At 49.0% G+C, this 25186-nt stretch overlaps 1 protein-coding gene across 10 annotated transcripts in view; it reads right to left on the reverse strand.

The window, feature by feature from the left end:
• Positions 1-25186, reverse strand: part of Appl2 (adaptor protein, phosphotyrosine interaction, PH domain and leucine zipper containing 2) — a 48845-nt gene that overhangs the window by 18859 nt on the left and 4800 nt on the right. For 3 of the 10 annotated variants that reach the window (XR_380384.4, NM_145220.2, XM_006513509.4), the window contains exons 2-8: positions 22115-22213; positions 9883-9942; positions 9338-9409; positions 5728-5815; positions 2821-2862; positions 2638-2696; positions 1807-1953 (exon numbers count right to left, since the gene is read on the reverse strand). Coding sequence is in view for 9 of the 10 variants with exons in the window: in NM_145220.2 (NP_660255.1) it covers positions 1807-1953; positions 2638-2696; positions 2821-2862; positions 5728-5815; positions 9338-9409; positions 9883-9942; positions 22115-22213 (567 nt within the window). In the remaining variant the exon portion in view is untranslated. Of the gene's footprint in view, positions 1-1806; positions 1954-2637; positions 2697-2820; positions 2863-5727; positions 5816-8433; positions 8580-9337; positions 9410-9882; positions 9943-10786; positions 12053-17193; positions 17290-17999; positions 20034-22114; positions 22214-25186 lie in introns of those variants that run through there. The other 7 variants (XM_017313895.2, XM_006513510.3, XM_006513511.4 and 4 more) reach the window with 6 other exon arrangements.

Consider the following 25186-nt stretch of genomic DNA (forward strand, 5'->3'; position numbering starts at 1 on the left):
ATCCTGAGGCTTCGGAACTAAAATCAATTTCAAGCCTATGTTCTAAGGACCAGAGAAGCCACAGCAGGTGCAACCCACGTCCCTAAGCAGGAGACAAAGCCTGGGCAGTCTACCAAGTGGGCCTGCCAACAGCTGGGTGCAGTGCTCTCACACCTTCAGCTAGCATAGGCGATGCCCATAGGCTGATACCTGAGGGCTGAGGCACAGCACATACTTCTGAGTCACACAACAACTCACAGCGTCACGCAACACTCAGCCAAGAGAACTCTAGCTGTGTCTCGAATGAGGAGAATTTCTAGGTGAAACACAAAACGCCTCTCCCCAGTCTTCTGCCACAGCACCCGATGGTACAGCCCCGCCCTCCCAGGCCGGGGTTGCGTGTGTGCCAGCACTGAACTCTCCTCTTCCCTCCTGGAGCCAAACTACAATCATTTAAAAAGCTTGGCTAGGAGAGCTGGTGTAGTCAGTCCTCGGCTGGGAGAAAGCACAGAACAGCTGGCCATATCCCTTGGGTACTGTGAAACTGTCCACCACCAAGCAAGCTCTGCAGACTGAGACAATATACAAATCTTCCCTCTCCATGTTCCTGGGCTTGTGAGTGAGCAGGGATTACTGCCCCAGCAAAGGCTGCCATGCAGGGACGGCACACAGGACATAATCACAGAGCAAAGAGCATAGTTCTCTAATATGGCTAGGTCAGTTGTCGGGTCCAAGGTGTAATAAAGGAGGGACAGAGAGTCAGCACGGTGCCCACTGTGTGGGAGCTAGGTGGCTCTGCCGAGGGCTGAAGGCCCAACAGGACAGTACTTAGTTTTGGATAACCCAGCTTTATTCAGATGACAGAGAGGCTAGATTGCCCTATTTGAGTTAATACCTCTGCAGGAATAAGCTGGCTTCAGTGAACTCCCCATTCAACATGTAGCAACTACATCAGGAAAACAGACAGTTGTGTCTGGCTGCTTAAAGATGCCCAGGCACACACCCCTTTCCCCTTAGTGAAGCTGATGTATTTCTTTTCAAATACATGTAATTTAAAATGCATACAGAAGCCAGAGATGCTCATGTGTGTTCAATTGGTAACAGGTCTTAGAAACATTTTGTTTCTTCTCCTCATTTTCGGTTCATAGATTATCAAATGACCTAAGATTCTGGGTGCATTTGTCTTGTACAACGTAAGGGCTGAGAGTCACGGAGGGCTAAAGCAGGGAAAACTCATGCCGGCCCCTGCCACTCGCCTGTGCCATGGCAGCTGGGTCAACATCCTTAAACTGGAGCATCTCTAAGACAAGGATCAGCAGATCACTAACTAGGAGGGAAGATGCTGACTGAGTGCCCCCTCCCCCCCACCCCCCTCCCAGGACTTCAGAAAGCACAGGTACCATTCCCCCGGCCCCGGGAGGGAGCACACGCAGTAACTTCAGGGGCATGCCGTCTGCACATGAGCCAGCCAGGGTGAGCCTGACAGTGCAGAGTAGGAAAGGAACATGCACAGCCCGGCTCCTGGGGTGAGCCTGCGGTGCCACTGTGAAGGCAATGTGGACACACCGGGCTCTGCACCAGCCATGCGGCCTGGGCAGAAAGCAGAACCAGGACTCGCTTTCTTGGAAGGCAGGCAGGCTCTTCCCTGAGGGAGGCTTGGGAGGAGGCCATAGCTTCCTGAACATATGGCCTCACAGGCCGAGCCCAGCTGGAAGCTCTGGTAACAGTTGAGCCCTAGGAACTTTCCCAGGGTATTGTGCATCTGTTGCCATGACGAGGCTTCCATTTCTCCTGATGGCTGCTTCGGGGTTTCCTCTCATCCCCTACCTGTCCGTGGGCAAAGCCTATCAAGGGTTCCATCATGGCCGCCCGCTTGCGGTACTGCAGTGCGTTGAGTGCGCAGTAGTACTGAAGGGATGAGAGGTGCTGTTTCCGCCGGGCAGCCGCCACCTCTTTCACAATTTCCGTCTTCGCCTGGGAAGAGGGAAAGGGAACCCAAGTCGCTCACAGGGTCTGGGAATTTTGCCAGAGCACAAACTTTCACACATAGTTGGTTGTTCATCATAAACATTTCCATGACCAGCAGAATGGCGCAGAGAGAAGGTTCCACCTTAACTTAAAAAGGAGCCCCAGTGAAATCACAACACGACAGCACCCCGGTCCCCGAGACTGTATGAGGCAAAGCCAATACCCTGCGAGCGGCAGTGCCCACTGATACTCTTTGGGAAAATGGTTCAGCAGCAAGTGCCCAAGCCACACACACCTGGTCCATGCAAAAGTCTATATATAGTCCCGGGCGTAGCTCAGCTCAAGGGAGTCACGAGCAGAACTAACAAGTGTGTGCATGAAGACAGACTCCGTTGCCTGGGATACTAAAACATCAGCCGGCAGCTAAACGGGAGCTCAAGAGACTGATCAGTACGGGGTCAGACAGCAGGACAGAGCACCACAGAGAAGTCAGTCAGCACACGGTCAGAATTTACAGTGGCTCCGAAACAGTGCACAGAATTGTGATGAGCTGTACACACGAGGTACAGAAGAATGTGAAGGTGCAGACTCAGGAAAGGAGCAGAGCTCCACCACACAGCAGCCATGCCACAAGCTCACAGAAGTCACAGAAGGAGCTGAGGTCCATGACGTGACTGAAGGAACACCCACCTTCTCGTTCTCCTTCTTCTTAGGGAGCCTGCTATACTTTGCCATTGACAGGTCGTGCTCTAAAAATAAAAGACATTTGAGCACCGGGAAGGGTCAAAGGGCAAGAACAATGGTTGTCTAGCCTGCCCCCACGACACTCATGCACAGCCGAAGCCCATGCACCAAGAATGAAAAAATGCCTACCGCTGCTGGCAAGTCCAAAGAGATCCTTCAAAGTGCTGACTTCTGAACAAAGGAAAAGAAAAGATGTCAGAGCAGAAGAGCTGGAGCCATGTGAAGAAGCCAGGGCACATGCTCTGTCCACAGCCCCTCGCTCCTCAGCTCCCACAAACCCTGGCCTAGTGGCTACCATCACACTTCACCCCCAAGGGTCTGTAAGGGAGATGGACTCCTGGGGATGGGTGGACAGGACATGGTCAGGTACTTATCCTGGAAGTATAAGCTATACTGGCCTATAAGCTGAAGCCCTCAAGTGTCTTAGGCCATCTTCCCGTATGTTTCCTGTTGCCACCACTGTAGAAACCTGACTTATAAATCACCAGTGGGCATGGTGCTGGTTCCAGTGAAAATGATACAAACTGGCACAGTGCACAGCCACAAGCCAACACCAATAATCATGACCCCACAGCATGGCACCTCACCCGTCATGCACAAGATGACTTAATCCCCAAACCAAACTGACAGAAAGGTCGCCAAGAGAATGACGACAGCGAGAGGAAACACTGAAGAACACAGAACATAGAAGAGACCCTGAAGGAGTGACAATTCCCACCTTCCTGACATAATCCACACAAGAGGACACTACAGCTTCTATGCTGGTCTCACTCTCCCTGGGGCTGGGCTGCTCTCCCCTTCCTTCCCACATTTCCATTCTTTCTGCTTTTACTCCAATTAGAGTAGAGCTGTCTTCCAACAGCTTGATAGTGTCCCGTGCTCTCCTCAGGTGTACTTCCACTGGGGCAAAGATGAATGAAAGGCAGTAAAGCTGGCTGTGGTGGATGCTGATGATATGAGGTGGAGGCAGGAGGATCATGAGTTCAAGGCCAGCTTAAGCCAAACATTTATGGAACTGGAGAGACAGCTCAGTGGCTCAAAGCGCTTACTGCTCTTTTAGAGGGCTCGTTCAGGCTTGGTTCCTAGCACCTAGACAGGAGGTTCACAATATCTGTAACTCCAGTTCCAGGGCATCAGGTGCCCTTTTCTGACTCTGGAGACCCCAGGCACACATATATACAATCAGGAAAAGCATCCATATATAAATTCAAACAAATTTAAAATTAAACAGGCAGTAAGGTGTATGCTAAGGCACTATGTAAGCAGACTGCAACTGGATTTACATTTGGCTGGGGCCAAATGCTTCAAGTTTCTGTCTTTGAGTCATGATAACAGGGTGATTTGATTAGGTTTTCATAGATAAGAAATGTTTGTTTTTATTACTAATTGAACATTTTTATTCTCCTTTGCAAAAGAATGGCCACTGTAAGCAACTGTAAACTCAAGATTGTAGGTCTCAGAAGTTGGTCAGGAAGGCCACTGTCACAAGGGCTGCTGGACTTGCTGAGTCTAGGCTGTGCACCCCTCCCCTCTGCTCCCAGACACACAGGACACAGACCTGCAGTCTGCCACATACATTACTTCTTTTTCCCTTTTGACTTTTTTGGGGTACGTCTCATGTAACCTAGGCTGGCCTCATGCTTGGTCTGTGGCCGAGGATGACCATGAGCGGCTCATCTTCCTGACTATGTCTCGCAGGCGCTGGGACGGCAGGTGCGCACCATCAAACCAGTTCATTACTTTGTACTTTTTAGTTATGAAATATTAGGATTGTCAAAGGGGCACTGGGCGGGGCTTAAAGCAGTGCAATCATTGTCACAACCTCAGGTGACACAAGGAGAGCCAGCGGGAATTCCATTTTTAGTATTTGCCCATACATTTACTATAGCTTCTCTACCTAGAAGAGAACGTAAGATTACATATATTTTAAATTAAGGTTATTATCTTTTATGAACATGTCTGTGTACCATGTGCATGCCTGGTGCCCATGGAGGCCAGAAGGCAGTGTCGGATCTCGGGAACTAGAGTCACAGACAGTTGTAGGCCACCATTTGGGTCCTGGGAACCAACTGGGTCTTTTGCAAAAGCAGCCAGTGTACTTAACCACTGAGCCATTTCTTCAGCCTAATAGTATGTGTGTATGTGTATTTTAAATTAAGGTTGTACTTTTTGGTTTTGTTTGCTTTTAGTCAGTTTTCTCAAATACAATTTTTTGTGTGTTTGTATGTTTTTCTTTTTTCTAATATGGAATGTTTCACAAATTCTCATGTCTTTGCACAGGGGTCATGCTAATCTCTATTGTTTCAATAACCATACACAATTCTTTACTGTCTAAGTAATAAATGAAATTAGAGCATTTTGATTCACTATTACCAATTTTTCTCCAGACAATGAATTTTTACTCTTCATTTGGACTACTTCTGATTTCAAATACATCTAAACTTATGGTACAGTTCTCCTTCAGTTTAAGAACTGAATCCACTCAGAAGGCTACTCAGGAGGGAGGGGACCACTTATTAGACTTCCTCACTCAGCACTAAGCATGGGCTTCACAGGACTGTGCTCACAGGTGTACCCCAGGCGCCCAGTGCTCGCGTCTGCCCTGCCCTCAGCCTCCACAGGGAGCGCCTGGCACCGCCCATCCTCCTCTCTCCAAGCTTCCACCTCACAGTCCCCGTGCCCATCCTTCTCAGGAACAGCTGCCCCCACCCTGGCATCCCTAGCCACCTGCCAACATCTACAGTGCACTCAGACTCCAGCTCAGACCACCCACACCCAGGAGGCCTCTGGAGTGCTTTCTCCAGCCCGTGGCCATCCCTTCTGCAGCATGATTTTGTTTGATCTGTTTGATCTGTTTTGTTTGCCCGTGGCCTCCCTCTGTTGAACCAGGAACGTACAGAATCAAGAAAGTTTGCTGAATGAAACTGCTTTAAAAGCATGCTCCACAGCCTCGTGTTGAAAGGAGTGGATGCAGTAAGAATTACGGGTGGGTAGGTGAACCTTCAGAAGGTAACTGCATTGCACCTGCTACTTTACCTGTGAGATCCTTCTCTCGAAACTGTATAACAGGGAGAACCATAGTGTCTGCCAGTTGCTTGGCCAGCTCTGTGTGGAGACCATTGAGCTGAAAGCAAAAGCACTGAGTTGAGAAAATTACACACATTGGTACCGATATGGCTGCACTTCAGCAGGAGACCACCACAGACGCTCCTGTGTGCCCAAGGGGCCCACCTGGATGTCCTCAACACACGCCCTAGCACACGAAATGAGACAGGCCTGGAAGCATGTTGATGAAGGCAGGGCTCCCGACTGTAGTATCAGTGAGGCTTGCTCAAGGCGTCTCTGGCTCAGTCGGTCGTTTTTGCTCTCTGTATTCTCAGACCAGGCGGCACCCTCCCAGAGTCCACACAGCGAATTGGCTGGCACTGACTGCAGGCTCCTGGCAGGACTCTGTGGTTTGCCACCTCACCAGGCCTGTCAGCAACCTCGCTCACAAGGGCGATGGCCACACCAGAAAAACCAGCCTGCCGGGAACTGGTTAGGGTTGGCCCAACCTCAAGCCCAGCAGAGGACCAGTAGATCCTCGGAGGAGACAGAGGATGGTGCCTTCTGTGTGCCAGCTTCCCATCGTGTATGCCATGAGCTTCCCTTGCCCTGTGAACTGGAGGTTATTTGCCATCCTCATTTGACTCAAGGCAAACAACTCTCTAAATTCAGATCACAAATAACTGGACAGGGGATGAAACCATGGCTAGGAGTGAAATCCATCTTTTTCCTCAGCCCAATACACACTGCTGCCCAAACTTCACAATCTACAGACTGGGCACCAGTGATGGCCAGTGGAAGGGACTGTCCCTAGGAAGGTGACTAGGGGCAAGTAACTCAAGGTCATGTTTGGAGTCAGCAGTCGGCAAGGCTGTATTCAACAGTGAGACTGCATGAGTACCAGTACCCTGTGCATAATGCACCTATCCTACAGGGTTTGCCCTCTGGGCTCACAGGTTAAAGGGCTATGGCCAAACCCTTTGCCAGGTCTGCAAGCACCATTAATGTCTATATCTCAGCCCAGCTGAAGGGTGGCAACTTTCTTCTGAGAGGAATGCAAGAAGACAGCCATACTGCTAAGTGCCACTGGGGCTGGAGGGCTGGGGTTTTTCCTAGAATGATCACAGTAAGAAACTTAATGCTTTCCTCGACAGCTAACTGAACATCAACAAGCACTCCTACTAAGGTGACTCTGGGCTCAGGCAGGCACTAAGTAAGCAGGAACATGATCATGCCAGACTCCTCCTGCCTGACCTTTCTCTTCCTAAAGGTGGGATTCGTGTCGTCTGCCTTTTGTGTGACATGAGAGGTGCACAGGCCAATGATGTCTAAGGAAGGAACTCAGAGTCACAAGAAAGATCTCATTCCAAGACATTCTATTAAACGCGCCATATGCACCCCTCCTGCCTGCTCAGTCATTCTCCTTCCAGGGTTAGCTGGCTCATCTTTAAATTTGCCTGATTCTAGTATGGAGAGAGAAACTAACTCAGAAGCGACTCTTCTCATACCTTGACCCATTTGGAGCAGCTTAGACATCCGGAGGCTTGTGTGAACTCCGACCCTACAGGCCCCTTGACACTACCCATGACTCACGCCCATCAAGAGATCCACACTACCTCCCAGAAGGCAGTGAGTAGCAACTGTAGGCTGGGTGCCCTAGCCTCTCTTCTGACAACCAGCCTGGTCCCCTCAGGAACTCTCTTCTACCTATGGACATGTGGGACTTGGGGGAGGCATCTCACTGCCTCCCCGAGTTATTTACTCACAATTAATAATCATAAAATTGAGTAAATAAAAAAATTCTTCACACCTCAAACATTATTTTGCTGCTCTGTAATTACATTTTAAAATAGATTCTATACCGTTCAACATATTTTTTACGTGTGTGTGTGTGTGTGTGTGTGTGTGTGTGTGTGTATGCTCGCGCGTGTGCGCACCAGCGTACCTATGGAGTCAGTTCTCTCCTTCTACCACGTGGCTTTGGGGCTGAGCTCCATGTCAGGTCTAGTGGCATGCCCTTACCCATGGGACCATCTCACTGATCTGTTGACATACTTTAAAGAGATCCCACAAGAGGAGTGAAAAGCATGATGGTCAATCATGACTACCAGTTTGACAGGGTTGTAATCGTTGTGGAAATAAAGCTCTAGGCATGTCTGTGAAGAAGCTTCTAGATTGGTTTATCTAAGAGAGGAGGAGCTTCCGGACTGCTGAACCCTGGCACTTGTGTCCCTAGAGAGTCGGAAGCTCTGTGTCCCTCCCTACACCTTGCCAATGTGTCATTGCGTTCAGCTGGTCATTGTGTACTTTGTGATATCTTAACATAGTTGGTAACCACAGCAAGCCTGAGCTATGGGCCATTCCCACAAATTCCTAACCTCCAATTTTAGCTAGTCGGCCAGAAGCTCCAGAAGCCTGGCACTTACAACTGTCCTAAAAGTCAGGACAGTTTTGCAGGATTGGGCCTTTAGCTTGTGGGACCCTATGGGCTCTGCAGGTGTTGTGGATACAGCCAGAGAAACAGTTTCTGTGTCTTTCCCCCTCGGTTCAATGGGACAATAAAAAGCTCAGAGCCGATGGCCAGTTTGCTATTCCTCTCTAGTGCCTCCCACAAAGCTCTCCACAGTGCAGGTGACGGTGGGGAGGTGAGCACCTGCAACTGGTACAGTTCTATATGGATGCCGAACCCAGACTTACCCTGGCTCAGGGCCTGGTCGCTGCACGCTCTTTCCTGCATTCTCCACGTTTCCTACGGCAGTCACACTGCTCAGTCTTTAAAAGCTGGAGTTTATTATACTTCCAGTATTGCAGAAGGGTCTCTTGGTACCAGCAGTACTGGAGCTCTGAGGGTTTTTATTTTAAACAGTGCTGAATTAAACCCAGGGCCTTGCACATGCTAGGCAGATATTGTACCACTGGGCCACATCCCCAGCTCACTTACGGTTTTTACAACTAAGATTTATGCAATTTCCTAAAACCATGGTTTCCCACAAATATAATAAAATGTGTATGTAATCTTTTGTAATGTGTTGAATTGCATCCCCCTCAAAATACACAACCATCCAGAACCCAGAACATGAGAGCTTGTGGAAACGGGGTCTCGGCAAATGTAACCAGGACAAGGAAAGAACCATGAATGTCCTGGTGGACCCTGAGCTTAGCGACAGTGTCTTTATAACAAAAGACACAGACAGATGAGGGCAAGGAAGACCATGTTAAGTCACAGATGTCTGTGACTTGCCACAGGCCGAGTCAAGCAGAAGCCACCAGGAGCCAAGAGGGAAGGAAGGACTCGATCTATGCCACAGGAGTGTGGCCTGGGGGTTACTTGGCATGGTCTTCTGACTTCCAAAGCTTCAAGACAATGAACTCCTATTGTTTGAAGCTATCTAGCTATAGAGGGAGACACACCAAGGCAGGCTGAGAAACCAGGAAACTGAATGCTTGAAAGTCCTTGTGGTTTATTTTCCCTCCAAATCACAATTACAGTGTTAAAACCTCCTCTGTTATGGAATGAGCCTCAGAAATCTCAGGTATTGTAAAATGCACAAGGGTCAAACCAGATAAAAGAAAGTTCATAAAGAAAATTTCCAGATCTTACCTCATCCATCACTTTGGAAAAATAATGTAGTGTTGAAATTACTTCTTCATCGCCTTTGCCCAGTGCAAAATTCTAGAATAAAGAGAGTTAAAAATCGGGATGTTAAAGGCATGCAGGAAACTCAGCCCAACCCTGATGCAGGCACCTCTGCCTTTTTTCTCCCAGGGGCACAGCAGAGGCAGTCTGTCTGAGAAGTGTGCCAACACCCCGCCCGGGCCATGCCATTTGTCTGAACAGGATGGGATCTCTAGGGTTCTGTCTGGGTGGCTGGTACTGAGTGGCTTGGCCTTTCTGAAGCCCAGGAACCCTCTGAGTAGTTGATTAGTTTGAAGGATCCTCATGGAGGTTTCAGTATTATCCCAGTTATAACTTATCAGTGGTAAAAGATAAAAGGAAAAAACCCTGGCAGAGAAGAAAGGAAGAGAGACAAGGAAGGTGGAAGGAGGAGACAGGGACCCTTTCTGCAGGGTGCCTCTGGAGACCCTGTAAGTGGCCTCTTAGGTTCCTGGGCACTGTACTGTAGTGCACAGCCACTGTCAAGTTACCTGTTTTTCATATGCCAGCAGCTGCCTGGAAAGCTGCTGAGTGGCCAGGCACATTTCATTCTGTGGGAGAAGAGCAGAGCAGAGCAGGTCAGCTTTGTCAGTGTCACTGACACGGGCCACCTCAGAGCAGCCCTGACAAAGAGCATGGGCGCCTGGGCAGTGATTGGTTTTCCCTTCTAGACAGGGTCTCACTTGTAGCCCAGGCTCTCCTGGAACTCAAGAGCCTCCTGGCTCAGCCTACTGGGCTTATCGGTTTGCACCACCATACCGTGTCTAGGCAACACTCAGAGGGCCACACAGAGGCAAAGCCAAGCTTTGGAGCTTGCTTTAGAACAAGTAAGGCCCTTAACCAACTGCCCCTTCCTATTCAGTCAGTAAAGCAAAGGGATGCAGGCACAGTCCCAGCCCTCTGAGATGTAGGAGGGAAGGGTCAGCAGAGCATCGGTTACATGCATGACGGAGGCTGCAGAGGAGAAACCTGGGTGTGCCAAGAGGAGGGGATGCCTAATGAAGCAAACCCTCCAGGAAGCAGGGAGCCAGCCAGCTGGAAACGCAGCTTTCCAGAAAGAGGACCCAACACTGGGGAGTAGCTCTCAGGAGCTGCCTGTGGACGGTGGCTGGAGCAAGAGCAGCAGAGCAGAAGCCACAGCCACGCAGCTCCTGAAGGGCCATGGGAAGGGTGTGGCCTGGCACCAGTGACGTCTGTGGCAGAAGCATAGCACCCCCCAGCTCCAGGTGACCAGAGGGAGCTCTGCCCGAGGAGATGCACCATCCAGCAAGGCTCTGATGCTGGTCCAGCCTGTTCCTGATCCTGCATCCTCCAGCCTGACCTCACCGACCTCTCCTCCCAATGCGGAGGACCTCGAGCATGACTCTTGCTTCTAGGCTCTGTCCAAGTGCTCACCATCTCGGGGTTACTCCTGAAGCTGTGCCAGAGCACAGGGTGTGTCCCAGCAGGAACAGGCCGCCAGGCAACTTTCATGGTCTTGGCTTCTGCATTCTTTCCTTGGGGCTGCAAGTCCTTCAAGGTCAAGTCCTGCACTCAATGGGACTTTGCTCTGTTTTACTTTCCATGGGTGTCCTGCCTGACCTACCAGAGTCCAAACCCATCTTCTGGGACCTTCTCAACAGAACAGTCTATACTCCCCAGCTACTTCCATCTGCCCTACGGAGCCTATGTGGCTCTCTCCCTCCTTCCCAGAATAAAGTCCCACACATGGCCCTGACTTTAGCTACCTTCTCCTGCCCTCCGTGTCCTTCTCCTTTGGAACTGACCACAAGTAGCAGTCACAGGGCCAAGGAAGCAGGTGAACAAACACACAGGACTGTATCCTTTGTTTACAAAGGGACAGGCAATAGCTCTTAGCACATAGAAGCCATTCAGCATGTTTGATAAACAAGTATATGAACAGGTCAAAAGATGAATCTAAACTCTAAGTTTAAAACAATACCTAACCGGGCAGTGGTGGCGCACGCCTTTAATCCCAGAACCTGGGAGGCAGAGGCAGGCAGATTTCTGAGTTTGAGGCCAGCCTGGTCTACAGAGTGAGTTCTAGACCAGCCAGGGATATTAAGAGATGCCCTTTCTCAAAAAACAAAAACAAAAACAATACCTGCAGTCCAACTGTGAGCAAAAACTACTGTCTAACTATATAGGGCTCTATCACAAATGGCAGTAAAATACAGAGCCCAAGGAAAAGTGACTGATCCACCATCTACAGCAGTGATGCTCTGAAGAGAGAGTTACACAAAAAGGCCCTTGCTTCCAGTAAGATGAACTTGTCGGAGAATGGCATCTGCCTGGGGGTTGGGATTTGAACACTCTTTCTTGACTGCTAACTAACTCACTGCCGCAGCCCCTCTACAGGACAGGTCTGAATGGTGAAAAACTTGACAGATGAAGCAGAGACTGAAGCACAAAGAGGCTTGTCCAGTGTCACTCAGCTAGTTGGTGGCATGACAAGGCCATGAGTTCAGGTCTGTCCAATTCTAAACTCCACACTGTTTTCCACAATCTCCTCTTTCCCTTCAGCATCTCACTGAAGCTCAGGCTGGCCTCCTGCTCCCTATGGCTTAAAGATCACACATTCCTGGTCTTCCTGGCCTCATCTACCTCCACTCCTAGTCTCACCCCCACCCCTCCTGGTCTCACCCCCCACCCATCCTGGTCTCACCCCCACCCCTCCTGGTCTCAACCCTCTCCCCTCCTGGAAGCAAGCACTCACATAAAGCCTGCCTGCCCAGAATTGAGCACAGCAGGAAGTGTCCCCACTGCACGAAGGCTTTGTGACACTCTGCCAGTCTTGGCTAATGGACCTACACCCTGGGAACTAACAAAACCTGTGAAAGTGGGAGCTCGGCCAATATTCAGTCGACATGCAAGCAGTAGGTCTCTTGTTAGGAACACAAAGCTCACTCTTTCCTGGGAGCAAGACAGCAAGAAAGGTGGCCCAGAATTTAGATTCTATTGGAGTTCTGAGAGTAACATCATGCTGTGTGTGTGTGTGTGTGTGTGTGTGTGTGTGTGTGTGTATGCGCACGCGCACACATGCATGTGCAAACAAATATGTTTCTCCGGTGTACTGGAACCCAGGGCCTCACAGTTAGGCAAGGCTCCACCTCTGAGCTACAAATTTGACATGTCTTTCTTTTCATGGTCCTGCAACAGCTCTTGGGCCGCTATCTACACTCGGCTACTTCACATTAATCCTTAAAAGACAAACTGGTGGCAGAGCGCATGGTTAGCATCAGGTCTGATCTCCAGCATAAGAAAAAAAGACAAGCTGACAAAGGGTTTGCAGACAGCTCCTCCTATGTTAAAGAACCTCTTGGTTAGGTGACAAGACCGAGACAAGGGGCTAGCAAGCCTGATGGGCAAGCTTGCCTTCTGGCAAGGGAATGCTTACCTTACCATACCAGAGAGGCTTACAGCTCACCTGAAATCACCAAGAGCCTCAGTGGACAGCACCGACCATGGCAGCTATGAAGGCTGAGGCTCAGACTGAGGTGGGGGAAATCCACCTGGGGTCAGTCACAGACAGCCATGAGCTTAGAGGTCTGATCCAAACGCTAGAGATGTGGCCTAAAGTCAAGAGACTGAGAGGCACATTCACGCTAGTCCCCACGACCCACAGTGGAGAAGAGGGTGGCCAACATGCTGACAGATGGCGCTGACCTTCCGAGGAGCCATGGGAAGCAGGCATGGGGTGAGCGGATGAGTGTGTGGAGGCGGGGTCCCCTGTGGCTCAAGTGGAAGAGGCAGGGATGGAGGGGAGAACTGATGGGCTGGTAAGGAGATGATGTGAGAGCCTTAATGAGATACCAAACCACAGCCGAGGCCAAAGTGTGGGTGTAGGGAGGAAGCCAGAGACGCCAGAAGAGCCAGGCCTCAGCTCGGGAGTGAGGAGGAGCATGGGTATCTGATGATCAGGGTCCAGCTAGATGGCAGCTTCCAGGTGGAGAAGACCTGCACCCAGTCCCATGCTGGGCATGAGAAAGGCATGCGCCTGGGGCTGGCAGACTGTGGGACAATGAAAGCCCTCATCACCCCTTCCGTGTTCAGACTACTAAGTGCACAGGCCACTAGGCACACAAGGGCGCTCTGGCTAGGAAGAGAGAAAGGGTGGGAAGGAGTGTAGTTAGAGGCACTCTGTTGGCTATGAGGTCAGTGAAGGGTCAAAGGGGATCCTGAGCACAGAGCGGTGAGCTGTGAAGACCGCCTGGCACACCGGAGAACAGCCAGAGACACACTGGCGGGATGGCTGGCCTGCAGCTTTCTGCGCTCACGGTGCTTCTTCAGGGGGTTCAGCTTTGCTAGTGGCCACTGGGAGCCACAGGAGATGCATCCTGGGATGGGGAGGAGGAAGGCTGCAAGACAAAGAAAGAATGAAGCCAGGAAGCCTTCCTGGGAGAACCACTGCCTCTCAGAAAATCCCGAAAACTCGCCTTACACGGTGGCAGTAGGCAAGTCACTGGGAATCAAGAAGAGCATAGTTGCAAAGGAGACTCAGGCCCTGGCCAGCCATCGCTGGTGACCATGCCCAGGGGCAAATGCACACCACTCAGGGAGGGCTCAGAGAGCATTCCAGAGAGCAGAAAGACTTAAGACAGAACAGTTCCATGGAAGAAGACAGAATTATGGGAGGGGGTTGAGGGAAGGCTAGGAAAGGGCTTGCTCCAGAGGAAGAGGGTGTGCCAGAAGACTAGGCGTTGCCAGGAGCGAAGGCTGTGTGCCAAGCACCAGACAGGCCCCAAGGCAGATGAGGTGGAGAGGCCATCACTGTTGCTGTGTCCCAGAGGATGCTGCTGGGGCTCATCTCGTGTTCTATAGCAGCAACTCTGCTGCTGACAACCCAAGGACTGAAGAAAACTCACAGTGACTTATCTTGCCGGCATCCACAGTCACAGAAAAGCAGCCAGGACTGGGGTTCTGGCCTGTTGAGGCTAAGGTCACTGGTTAACCCTGTGCTGAGGATGAATCAAAGTGGCCTTTTGATGCCACAAAGGCTTCGGGAGCTGCAGGCTGAAGCACTGCGGAGCCCGCATGCAGAGCAGCCAATGGCTAGGCTCTGTACAGCTGCCTCCCTAGACCTCACAGCTCTGCCCCTCACAGCTGAAGCTGCAACCAGCTTCTCAGTCTCAGGCAGGTAAATAAACCTGTCTGACTGTCAGGACCCTGAAATGTACTAATTAAAATAATCTGGATTTAAAACTAATGAAAGGAGGAAAGTCACTCTAGGTTTAAAAACTGAGCCCCACCTCCAACAACTAAAGAGTTATCGGGCTCAGAAACCACGCTGTTCTATATGGACAGGAAAAGCCTCTGAAAGGCAAAGCCTTAACTGGGGCTGACCAGTTTGTCAATGGAGACCAGCGTGTCAAGAACACAGCACCACACACAGGAGTGACTTCAGGCTTTTCTGGTTCTGCCACTCGTCGACTGTGTGGCCTGAGGCAATCTACACAACTTCTCTGAGTCTTAGATTCTTTACCATATAATAATCTTTAATTAGGAAAACTAAATGAGATAATGTGCAGGAGGTGCCTGGCCTGGTGTGTGACACTTGTGTGTGTAAGGGATAGAGAATCCCTGTCTGCCTCCTACAGGTGTGTGACACTTAGGTGTGTGACACTTGTGTGTGTCTAAGGTATAGAAGAACCCTGTCTGCCTCCTACAGTCTCCCCCTTGGCTGTCACAAGCTCACACCATGGATGCCTGCTGCTCTCACTGCTGCCCAAAGGAATGGGACCTTGTTCAGCTTAATATCTCTCTCTCTCTCCTCTCTCCTCTCTCTCTCCATCTATTGTCTATTATCTGTCTATCCGTAAACTATCTATAAACCATCTATCTACCTTCCTACCTACCTTTTATCTATCTATCTACCTACCTACCTACCTACCTATAAACTATCTATTGTCATCTAAAGAATATTTCTTTTAACATTTATTTGGTGTGTGTGTGCAAGCATGTGGAAGTTAAAGACAGCTTTTGGGAGTCAGTTCTTTTCTTTCACCAGGGAATTAAACTCTGGTCATCAGGCTTGGTGGTAAATACCTTCACCTGCTGAGCCACCTCTCCTGCCCGAGAACATTGCTGTGTTTAAATAACTTTACTCCCCTTCTCTCCTATCTTGGCCTCAGCTTGAGATTATACTGTTTCCACATCTAAAAAGGGATTTTAGGGCCCACAGTTTTCAGATGTTTGGGATGTACTATGTCTATGCTCCTCAGGTTTGGTGAAGAACAGCCTCAGAGCTGGCTGTGGGGGTGCACAACTTCATTCCAGGCTGCTCAGGGCTGCACAGTGAGACCCTGTGTCAACAAACAGAAAGATGAAGGAAAATCCCCAAACAGAAAAGAGCAGAGATGTGGCTGGACTGCCGGCTTTGCTGAGAGGAAGTGAACAAGCCCACGGTAACCACGGTAACCACGGCTGTCACTCAGAAGAGATCCACCAGGGCAGGAGAGAGGTCAGCAGGGAAGAGCACTTGCTGCTCTTGCAAAGCTCTGGAGTTTGGTTCCCAGCGCCCATGGCAGTGGCTCTCAACCTCTTATAACTCCAGCTCCAGGAGATCTAACACCCTCTCCTGGTCTCCAGGGACACCCACACATATGTATGTACACACATATACACTCAAACCACATATATACAACATCACACACACATCACACATAACACAAACATACACACTGACACACAGCACACACACTAACACACATCACACACACAACAGAACACACCCATGTGGGACCATAATGGCCAAGGATTCCAGAGGAAGGGTCAACAGAGCTTCAACCCCAAATACCTCAAACTTGAGGATGGCAGGAGTTGCCTCCCTCCCCACCTCCCAACCTGGTTCTACAAAGGCAGCCCCCTCAGATCAACCCTAGTAAGAATTTACTACCCTGACAGTAAATTACCAGGCTTCACTCCTTGTTTGACCTTATAAGATCCCAACCCCCACCCCACCCCACCCACCGTACCCTACGCCCCCCTGATTATGTAGAAGAAATATCTTCTAACACCTCTGCCCTGGCCAACGGCACACAGCCACACAATCCTCGCCCCTAGAGATCCTGGCCACCTCCCCAGGGGCACAGATACCTGGCTTATCACCCCTCCAATAAACAAACTAGTTCTCTGAAGCTCTTCCTGGGTGTGTGCATTGCACTCACTCTCGCCTGGCTAAGCTTCCTTCCCTCCAGTCCAGCCCGGGCTACCCTGATGGCAGACTGGACACAGTGTCTACAGTGTCTCTCTCTCTCTCTCTCTCTCTCTCTCTCACACACACACACACACACACAGAGAGAGAGAGAGAGAGAGAGAGAGAGAGAAATATTTTTTAAACTTTAAGTTATTAAAACACTGTTCCCAGACCAACAACCAGAGTGGCTTGTCTTCCACTAGAGGAGAAAGGTGGGCTGTAAGAACTGCTGACTTTACTAACTAACCCCCGGCAACAGCAGGCAGCCTTCCTGACCACAGTCAGAGCCATCACTCCCCTGGTCCATATCTCAGTATGACAGCTGAGAGAAGGAGCTAAGCAGCTCTCTCCTAAGCCTGAGTAAGTCCAACATTAAACAAATAAAACAACTCTAACTTTGGAAAGGAAGAATTATCAGAAACGTGGATTTAAAGCAAGTATCCTATCAAATCTATTGAATGCAAAATCTGTGCCAACTTAACTGCATATATATCTTTGTGTTCTTGCTCAGGCCCCCCAGGCACCTTGAACTTACTTGTCCGGTGGTCTGAAAGCAGCAGAGAGCCCTAAACAAGCTTTTGCTCTGTTAGTGACGCAGGGGGCTCACCTTCTCGGTGGTGAACAGCCACAATGGGGCTCACTTTGCTCCGAGCCTGGGCAATGGCTCTTCTGGCAGCTAAAAGACAAAACAGGGCCACACGAACTGGTGCCCGGAGATACCAAACAACCCCCTTGCTAAGTCACAGGCTCATTCCAGCGGTTAAGCCAAATAAAATCTAAAAGCTCCCTCAAACCAGCCAAAGTAGAGGGTCTGCTTCGGAACCCTCTCTACTTCTCTTTCACTGTCTTGTTCTTTGTGGGAACACAGCAGCAGTAAGGTCAACATTACTACACCACATGTACAGACACTGACTGTATTTACACAGAGTCTGTAACTCAGTTAGATAACTTGTGTCCTAGCCTTCAGAGAATGCACTCTGTTCTACTGGGTAGATCAGAAATGGTTTAATAGAAATCTCCCTAATCTTGGAATTATCAAACTAATGTGTTAGGACCTGAATACAAACCCCTACAAACTCTCATCTACAGAACTGCACCTTTCAATATTTTATCAAACTCCTTTGTTTTTGCCAGCTAGAAGCCACATCAACTTATAGGACAGAAGGTAAGATATAAATGTATTACATTTATAGACGGCCAGCACATAACTTACTTCTATGACATAACTAGTGCTGGTAAAGACAAAAAGGGCATTGTTTATAAATTCAATATTTGACAGCTCGTTCTGTCTGTTAAATGCCCAGTCTTTATTTTATCTTTGAGGTCATATTACCATCAGCACTAACTTCAGATCCCTCGTCATGTTCCCAGACACCCCGGGCTTTCTCTAAGTGATTCTGTGTGTTCACATACCGTAAAGTGCTTCTCTCCAGAGAGACTCTTGTCCCAGTTCCCAGTCAAAATTTCTAGCTTCTATTCTGAGACAGCAACTTTAATTTTACCTTCTCTACTTTTTCTTGGTCTTCCTCCTTCTAAACTAAGCCCAGAGGACACTCACCAGAGCAGGCTGATTAAAAATACCTGTGTCTCACCGGCCACATAAATTGCTTTTAAAATGTAATAGTAAAATAGAAAACAAAAAACAAAACAAAATAACAAAACTATGTCTTCCTAAAACAAACAACAAACCAATATATACATACATACATACATACATACATGTACATATCAAACTCTACTAATATAATTCAATATATCTAAATGTAAAATATTTAAGGACTAACATGAAACAAAACCAAGAAAACCGGGGTGGCAGGGTGGCCAGGATGAAAACATAGAAAAAGATTACTAGCTTAAAATATACACATCTCAAGGCAAGCAAAATACACCCCAGCCTTTCCAATAAACCTGAAAAGCCACAGCCCTGCCTGTGTGAATCAGGAAGCTGCTGCCGGCCAGCTGTCTCTAGGGCGTTTGCAGTTCTGCAGCGGTAGCCAGGGAGGAGGGCGCTGGCCAGTCGACAGCCCACATGATAGTCATGTGCTGAGTTGGAAGCTGAGTTCCAGCCTCTCAGAATGCAAGACCTACTTAGCTTTGGCACAAAGTAGTTTTCTGGCTCAGAAGAAAAAAAATGTGTAAGGAAGTGTTTTGACTCTTCAGCAAATGGTTGTGACAGACATGCGAAGGCAGGGCAGAGGCTCCAGGGACTGGGGGACATAGAGCCACTTAAGTGTTGGGACTTGAAAGCACTGAACAGGAGACAGGATCGTTGTACTCGGTTACTAAATAGCAAGTAAATGTTTTTTCCTTTTTGTATTAAACTTGGAATATTCAAAGGAAAATAGAAAAACATTCAATATAAGTAATGAAATAAAATCTGAGAAAGTCGTCATATTTTCCCAACTGAAATGCTTATCAAAACAAATGAGCACTCAAGATTACACAATCAAGAACGTAACTCTTCACAACACTAAAACTACCTGCATGGTTTGAGAACGCGGCTCAGTAGCAGAGCACTTGCCTAGGCCTCGAGGCCCTAGGTTCAATTCCTAGCCCCACAACAATCTATTTATTTTTGAGACAGAGTCTCACTATATATCCCTGGCTGGCCTGGAACTCACTATGTAGATCAGGCTGGCCTTAAACTCACAGAGGCCCACCACACCTAGCTGAACACACGTTCTAATTACTAAGTGACTCTTGTAAGTCTCTATCTCTGGCCCTGACCTCTGGCTCTAACTTTCAGAAAGACTCTTCTCTTACTTCAGGGCCTCATAAACCCTCAGACCTAGTGCTTCAAGGGAAAACTGTGAGCTGGGGATAGTGGCGCATGTCTGTAACCCCAGCGCTCGGGAGGCAGAGGCAGGAGGATCAAGGGTTGATCAGCTACAAACTGAGTTCCAGGCCAGCCTAGACCACATAAGACTGTCTTAGGAAACCAAAAAGACAATGATACAGTCCACACCACCACACGCAGTCAGCATACACACATCCTTGTGCCTCTGACTTTCTGTGTTCTCTCCTGGGGCTGAAGTCAAGGGTCTAGACAGTCTCAGTGTCTGCCTGCCTGTCTGTCTGTCTGTCTGTCTCCCCCCATTATGTCTTCTTACATATTCACAGGTAACACTGACACTTTATTACAGTGTGCACTGTGTAACCATCAACTAAACAAGTCACAACTACTGTAGTCACTCTCCTTTTGGAGACCCACCTGCCACAGCTTGGGTCTCAGAGGACCCCAGAGGTTAGTTACCAGCTTGTGGCACTCCTTTAAGAACTTGGGTCTTGAGCCAGGCATGGTGGCGCACACCTTTAATCCCAGCATTTGGGAGACAGAGGCAGGCGGATTTCTGAGTTCGAGGCTAGCCTGGTCTACAGAGTGAGTTCCAGGACAGCCAGGGCTACACAGAGAAACCCTGTCTCGAAAAACCAAAAAAAAAAAAAAAAAAAAAGAACTTGGGTCTAGTGAAGGAAGTTAGGTCCTTGGAGTGTGCCAGGCCTTCCTCTATCTCTTGGCTACTGTCAGGTGTGCAGCTCTCTCCCCCAGGCTCTATACAGCACCACGGACTCCCTCACCACAGGCCCAAATGCACATGTACTGAACGGAAGTGCTGAGCCAGATAGCCCAGCTCACCTTGTAAGCTGATTTTCTTGGGTATCTTGTCACAGTAACAGAAAGCTAACTTAGACACAGCACAACTCTCCTGGGGCGGGTGGCCTTCTCCCTGGCCTCCAGGCGTTTGGTAGTAACCGTCTGTCTCCTAACCAAAGCTAGCTCTCGAAGAGTAAAGACTGGGGCTTCTTCTCATGGTGAATAAGGCCTAATGACTATATACAATTGTATTTTTAAAGTGCATTGGTGAGTGAGTGTGTGTGTGTGTGCGTGTGTGTGTGTGTGTGTGCGCGCGCGCGCGCGCGCGCAGTGGCCAGGCCCTGAGCCAAGGTAAGTCTGGGTTCGGCATCCATATAGAACTGTACCAGTTGCAGGTGCTCACCTCCCCACCGTCACCTGCACTGTGGAGAGCTTTGTGGGAGGCACTAGAGAGGAATAGCAAACTGGCCATCGGCTCTGAGCTTTTTATCATCCCACTGAACTGGAAAGACACTGAAACTGTTTCTCTCGCTGTATCCACAACACCTGCAGAGCCCAGAGGGTCCCACAAGCTAAAGGCCCAATCCTGCAAAACTGTCCTGACTTTTAGGACAGTTGTAGGTGCCAGGCTTCTGGAGCTTCTGGCCGACCAGCTACAATTGGAGGTTAGGAATGGCCCAGAGCTCAGGCTCGTGTGTGAAGTTGGCTCTCTCCTTCTGCCCTATCAGTTCTGGGGATGGAGCTCAGGCTGTCATGCTTGGTGGCAGGTGCCTTGACCCTCTGAGCTGTCTGGCTGGTCCCACTCTGCAGGATCATGAAGAGCCCCACACCTCTGCCTGTGGTACTCATGCCCTTCATGTCATCGGTGAGCAGAAGAAATGTGAGCACACACAGATGTACGTCAGCAGCAGCGATGAAGGCCATCCACTGTCACTAACACTCCACGAGTAACAATTCTATACACAAGTGACTCACTTGTCCCTTGGAACGTGATGAATGTGGCAGTTCTTGTTCATAAAAAGCTCTGCTCTTGCTACGCAGCAATTTATTCTCATGGGTTTTCAAGCCAAGCCATTTGTTCCTCAAAACAAAGAGGCTACCCCATCTTCAGAGGGAAGCCTTGGAAAGCCATTCCTACCCGCCCACGCTGACATCCAAGACTGCCTAATTATGAGAAAGACAAAGAGCGTCGAGACACTGAGCCCACACATTCATAAATGTGGAGGCTCCATGTTTCCCTTTGGGATTGGATTAAAAAGACAATTAAAAGCAGTTATGTAGGTCCCCTCCTGATTCTAGTTACAGAAAGATCCCAGCACTTTCTCAAACAAGGGTAACCTAACTATCCTTGGTTTGGTTTGGAGGTGAAGAAAAGTAAAAAAACAAACAAACAAACAAAAAAACAAAACAAAAAACCCAAACCCACTGGGCAGTGGTGGTGCACACCTTTAACCCCAGCACTTGGGAGGCAGAGGCAGGCAGATTTCTGAGTTCGAGGCCAGCCTGGTCTACAAAGTGAGTTCCAGGACAGCCAGGGCTACATAGAGAAACTCTGTCTCGAAAATCCGGAAAAAACCCAGTTCTGATATGTATACATGTTCATGTATAGGGGCCCACATACACAAATGTGAACATGTATATGGAGGCCAGGGGTCAGTCTCATTTGTCCTCTCTTGTCCTACCTTCCTGAGACATAGTCTCAGAAACTCACAGATGAGCCTAGGGTGACTGGCCAATACGCTCTAGGGGTCTGCCTGTCTCTATCCTCCAGCGTTGGAAAGACACTAGCACGATACTGTGCCTAGCTTTGTAATACGCATTCTGGGGTTCCAATTCAGGTCTTCACTAAGCCACCTTCTCAGCTAACGATTGATTTTATCTCAAAATTATTTTACATGAGATTTTTCTAACTTCAAGGGAAGAGTGGGTGTCATACCTGTGCGCCATAGACACGCTGCATGGCCTGCAGCAGCTGGTTGGTGTAATCTGTGAGGGTGCCAGCATCTTCTTCAAATACACTCAGCAAGGAGCGCGCCTGCAGGCAAAGACGAAGGGTCAGTCTTCACTGTCAGCAACAGTTATGAAGGAGGGACAGACAGACAGCACAGGAACCGCCTGGACCTGGGAGGGAAAGTGTCTGGAGCTCATTCTTTCTACCAGGTGCAGGAGGCTACACTTCCTCAGGACCAGAGAAGAAAGCCCATGCCTAGGGCGGGGCTTGTGGCTCAGTGTATAGTACCTGCTAGCACTTAAGGCCCCGGGTCTCACCCCGAGCACCAGCAGAAGGAACTATGGAGATGGAAACACAGCCACCTATGCTGACTTCTGTGCCTACCTACACACGCATCCACGCATTAACAGTATCAGGAGAGACGGCCTCTCTTTTCAAGTCCTCGCAGGGAACACAGGACCCTACTGTGGACCAGGTATGATCACCCAGCAGCATGGGCTTCACCACTCAGCCTCAACCAGCAGCTTGGGGTCTGCAGTCCAGGGCATCCTGCAGACTGCCACTGTTTCCTCTTAAGATAAATAACACAGTCAACTTCCATGGTGGTGGTGGTGGTGTGTGCGTGTGCGTGAGAGACAGACAGAGAGACAGAGAGTGCTGTGTGTATGAGAGAGAAAGATTGAGGTGTGTGTGTGTGTGTGTGTGTGTGTGTGTGTGTATGTGTGTGTGTGTGTGTGTGTGTGTGTGTGTTGTGTAGAGCTTTTAAGCTCATGATCAGGAATTGCAAATGTCCTGGCCCAGTGACAGAAGCTCTTGGCATAAAACTCAAACAGCAAACATTATGCTGGTCCCTTCTCTAGGAGGAACTCTCTTCTGAGGGCAGCTGAGCACCTACAGTAACTAAAGTGTATTTCCTGCCCTGTCATACACGGTGCTAGGCACACCCTGAGCACTACTGAAATCTTTATATACTGGGTGGTGTGTGACCCAGGGTCAAGGCATCACATAATAGAGATCCACTCACATCCGTGAATTCGCAACAACAGGAGCTCAGTAAATAACCGACAAAGAGGACATAGGACACACTAGTGAGGTCGTACACAGAGTGTTTGCAAACAATTCATTACTGTTCATTATTTTCTTGCAAATGGATTTCAATTCCTTCTTCTAACCCATCTAAGCTAAAATAGAGGTTAGAAAGTGGTCTGCCTGGCTACTATGTCCCGACACCCCTGAGGCCTCCCTGCTGCTGGGCCACCCACCACCTGGTGGTACCAGACCCTCCCAAGGACAGGAGTAAAAGCCTGGGCACTGGGGTCTTCCCTTCTCATCACTAGGTCTACCTTGGCTCCACAAACTGGGGGCTTCATCGCAGTGTGAGTACCCTTCTTTGCCCCGAGTTTTCCTGAGTGGGTGCTTGAATGCTCTGTGAATGAGAACTACAAGCAACAAGCCCGGGGTATAAGACAACTTTCCCCTCAGTTCTCTGTGAGGACAATCGTTCATACAGCACGAACCCTCATTCCAGAGGAGTTCCTAAAATTCAAATCCAGAACAGGAAATGCTCCGGCACCAGGGTGCAGACAGCAGCTGCACTAAACAACGCATTTCAAGTAGAATGTGCACAAATTTTCCCACTCCCTCCATCTGTTTGTAAATAAACATCATGGCTATGGCCCACTAGATTTCAGAACCCATTAGCAATAACAACCAGAAGGTAAAGATGATGACTCTAAATTCTTTATGGCATCTCTTCAAAGTATGACTTTTTGGTTGTTAAAAATGGGTGAGCTGCATTCATCATTTGTCTGATTTGTCTTCTTGTTCTTGGCCAGCATGTGCTGAAACACCATTCAGAGGACTGAGAGTTACTGCCCAGGAAAGTGACTCCAGGATCAGCCTGGGCTGAGCCTGCTGGGAGTCTGCAGGGAGTGGTGATGAGAGATGGCATTTATTATGGAGACAATGATCTCTGGTGCTCATAGCTGGAGCCCAGTGTTTAACCAGTTGGCTCCATCTTAACACTACAGCCATGTGCTTCTCTAAGGAGTGTCATCCAACAGTACAGGTGTCGAGTGTTTCCGTACCCAATGCTGCAGGGTCCCACCAAAGTCTACAAAGTTCAAATACTTTTCTTATTATAACTAGCATGCCTGGGAACGTAAGAAGTGATACAACTGGACTGCAGGTATTTTTTTTTTTTAAATATGACTTGTCCACTTAGTTGAATCCTATTTTTTTTCTCTTAACACTCTAAGGTATAAATTAAAGATGAGACATGGCTAAAAAGAGAAGGCTTACACAATTGTCTTCCTCAAGGACAGCAGGAAGAACTCCAGCGGAATTCCTTGCATCAGACACTGACGGGCACAGAACATTTGTCACGTTTTCTAATGAAACAACTTCATAATCAGATACCGTAGTTACATTAACCTCACTTTACAGGGGATGAAGCTGAGGCTCAGGGCAGCTATGAAATGTATTCAACGCTGTTCGAGCTTCCTTTCTGCTGCCTATAAGCTACAGTGCACACTGAGAGAAGTCAGGACAGGAGCTCATGCAGAAACTATAGAGGAATGCTTACTGCTCCCTCTTAGGCTCAGGCTTAGGTACTTCCTGATACAGCCCAGGGCCACCTGCCCAGAGAAAGGTGCCCTCGTCCCCAACCTGGACAAAGCACTGGATCCTTCTACATCAGTTAACAGTCAAGACAGTCACCAAGACCAATCAGATAAAGAGCTGCTTCTCGGTTATGACACAGACAACTAAGGCTCCCAGGGCTGGGAAGTAGAGGGGTTGACATATAAATCCAGGTCCACTGCAAGGACAGTGTGGTCACCAGTGGCAAGCGTTTCATCAGCAGGTGTGTTCTGTGTGTGCCAGCTCAAGACACAGCACACCCGAGTCAGACTCTTTTTAAGCCCTCCACATTCTATCTCTCACAGACAGCAACTGCCAGGGAACTGCATCATGGTAACTTGCCTTGTTTTAATCTTCTGGGCATTGGATTTAACTAGATCACCCCTGGCAAAGAACGGCCAGCTACTGAGGGACTGC

Source organism: Mus musculus, chromosome 10 (assembly GCF_000001635.26).
Source record: "Mus musculus strain C57BL/6J chromosome 10, GRCm38.p6 C57BL/6J".
Lineage (NCBI taxonomy): Eukaryota > Metazoa > Chordata > Mammalia > Rodentia > Muridae > Mus > Mus musculus.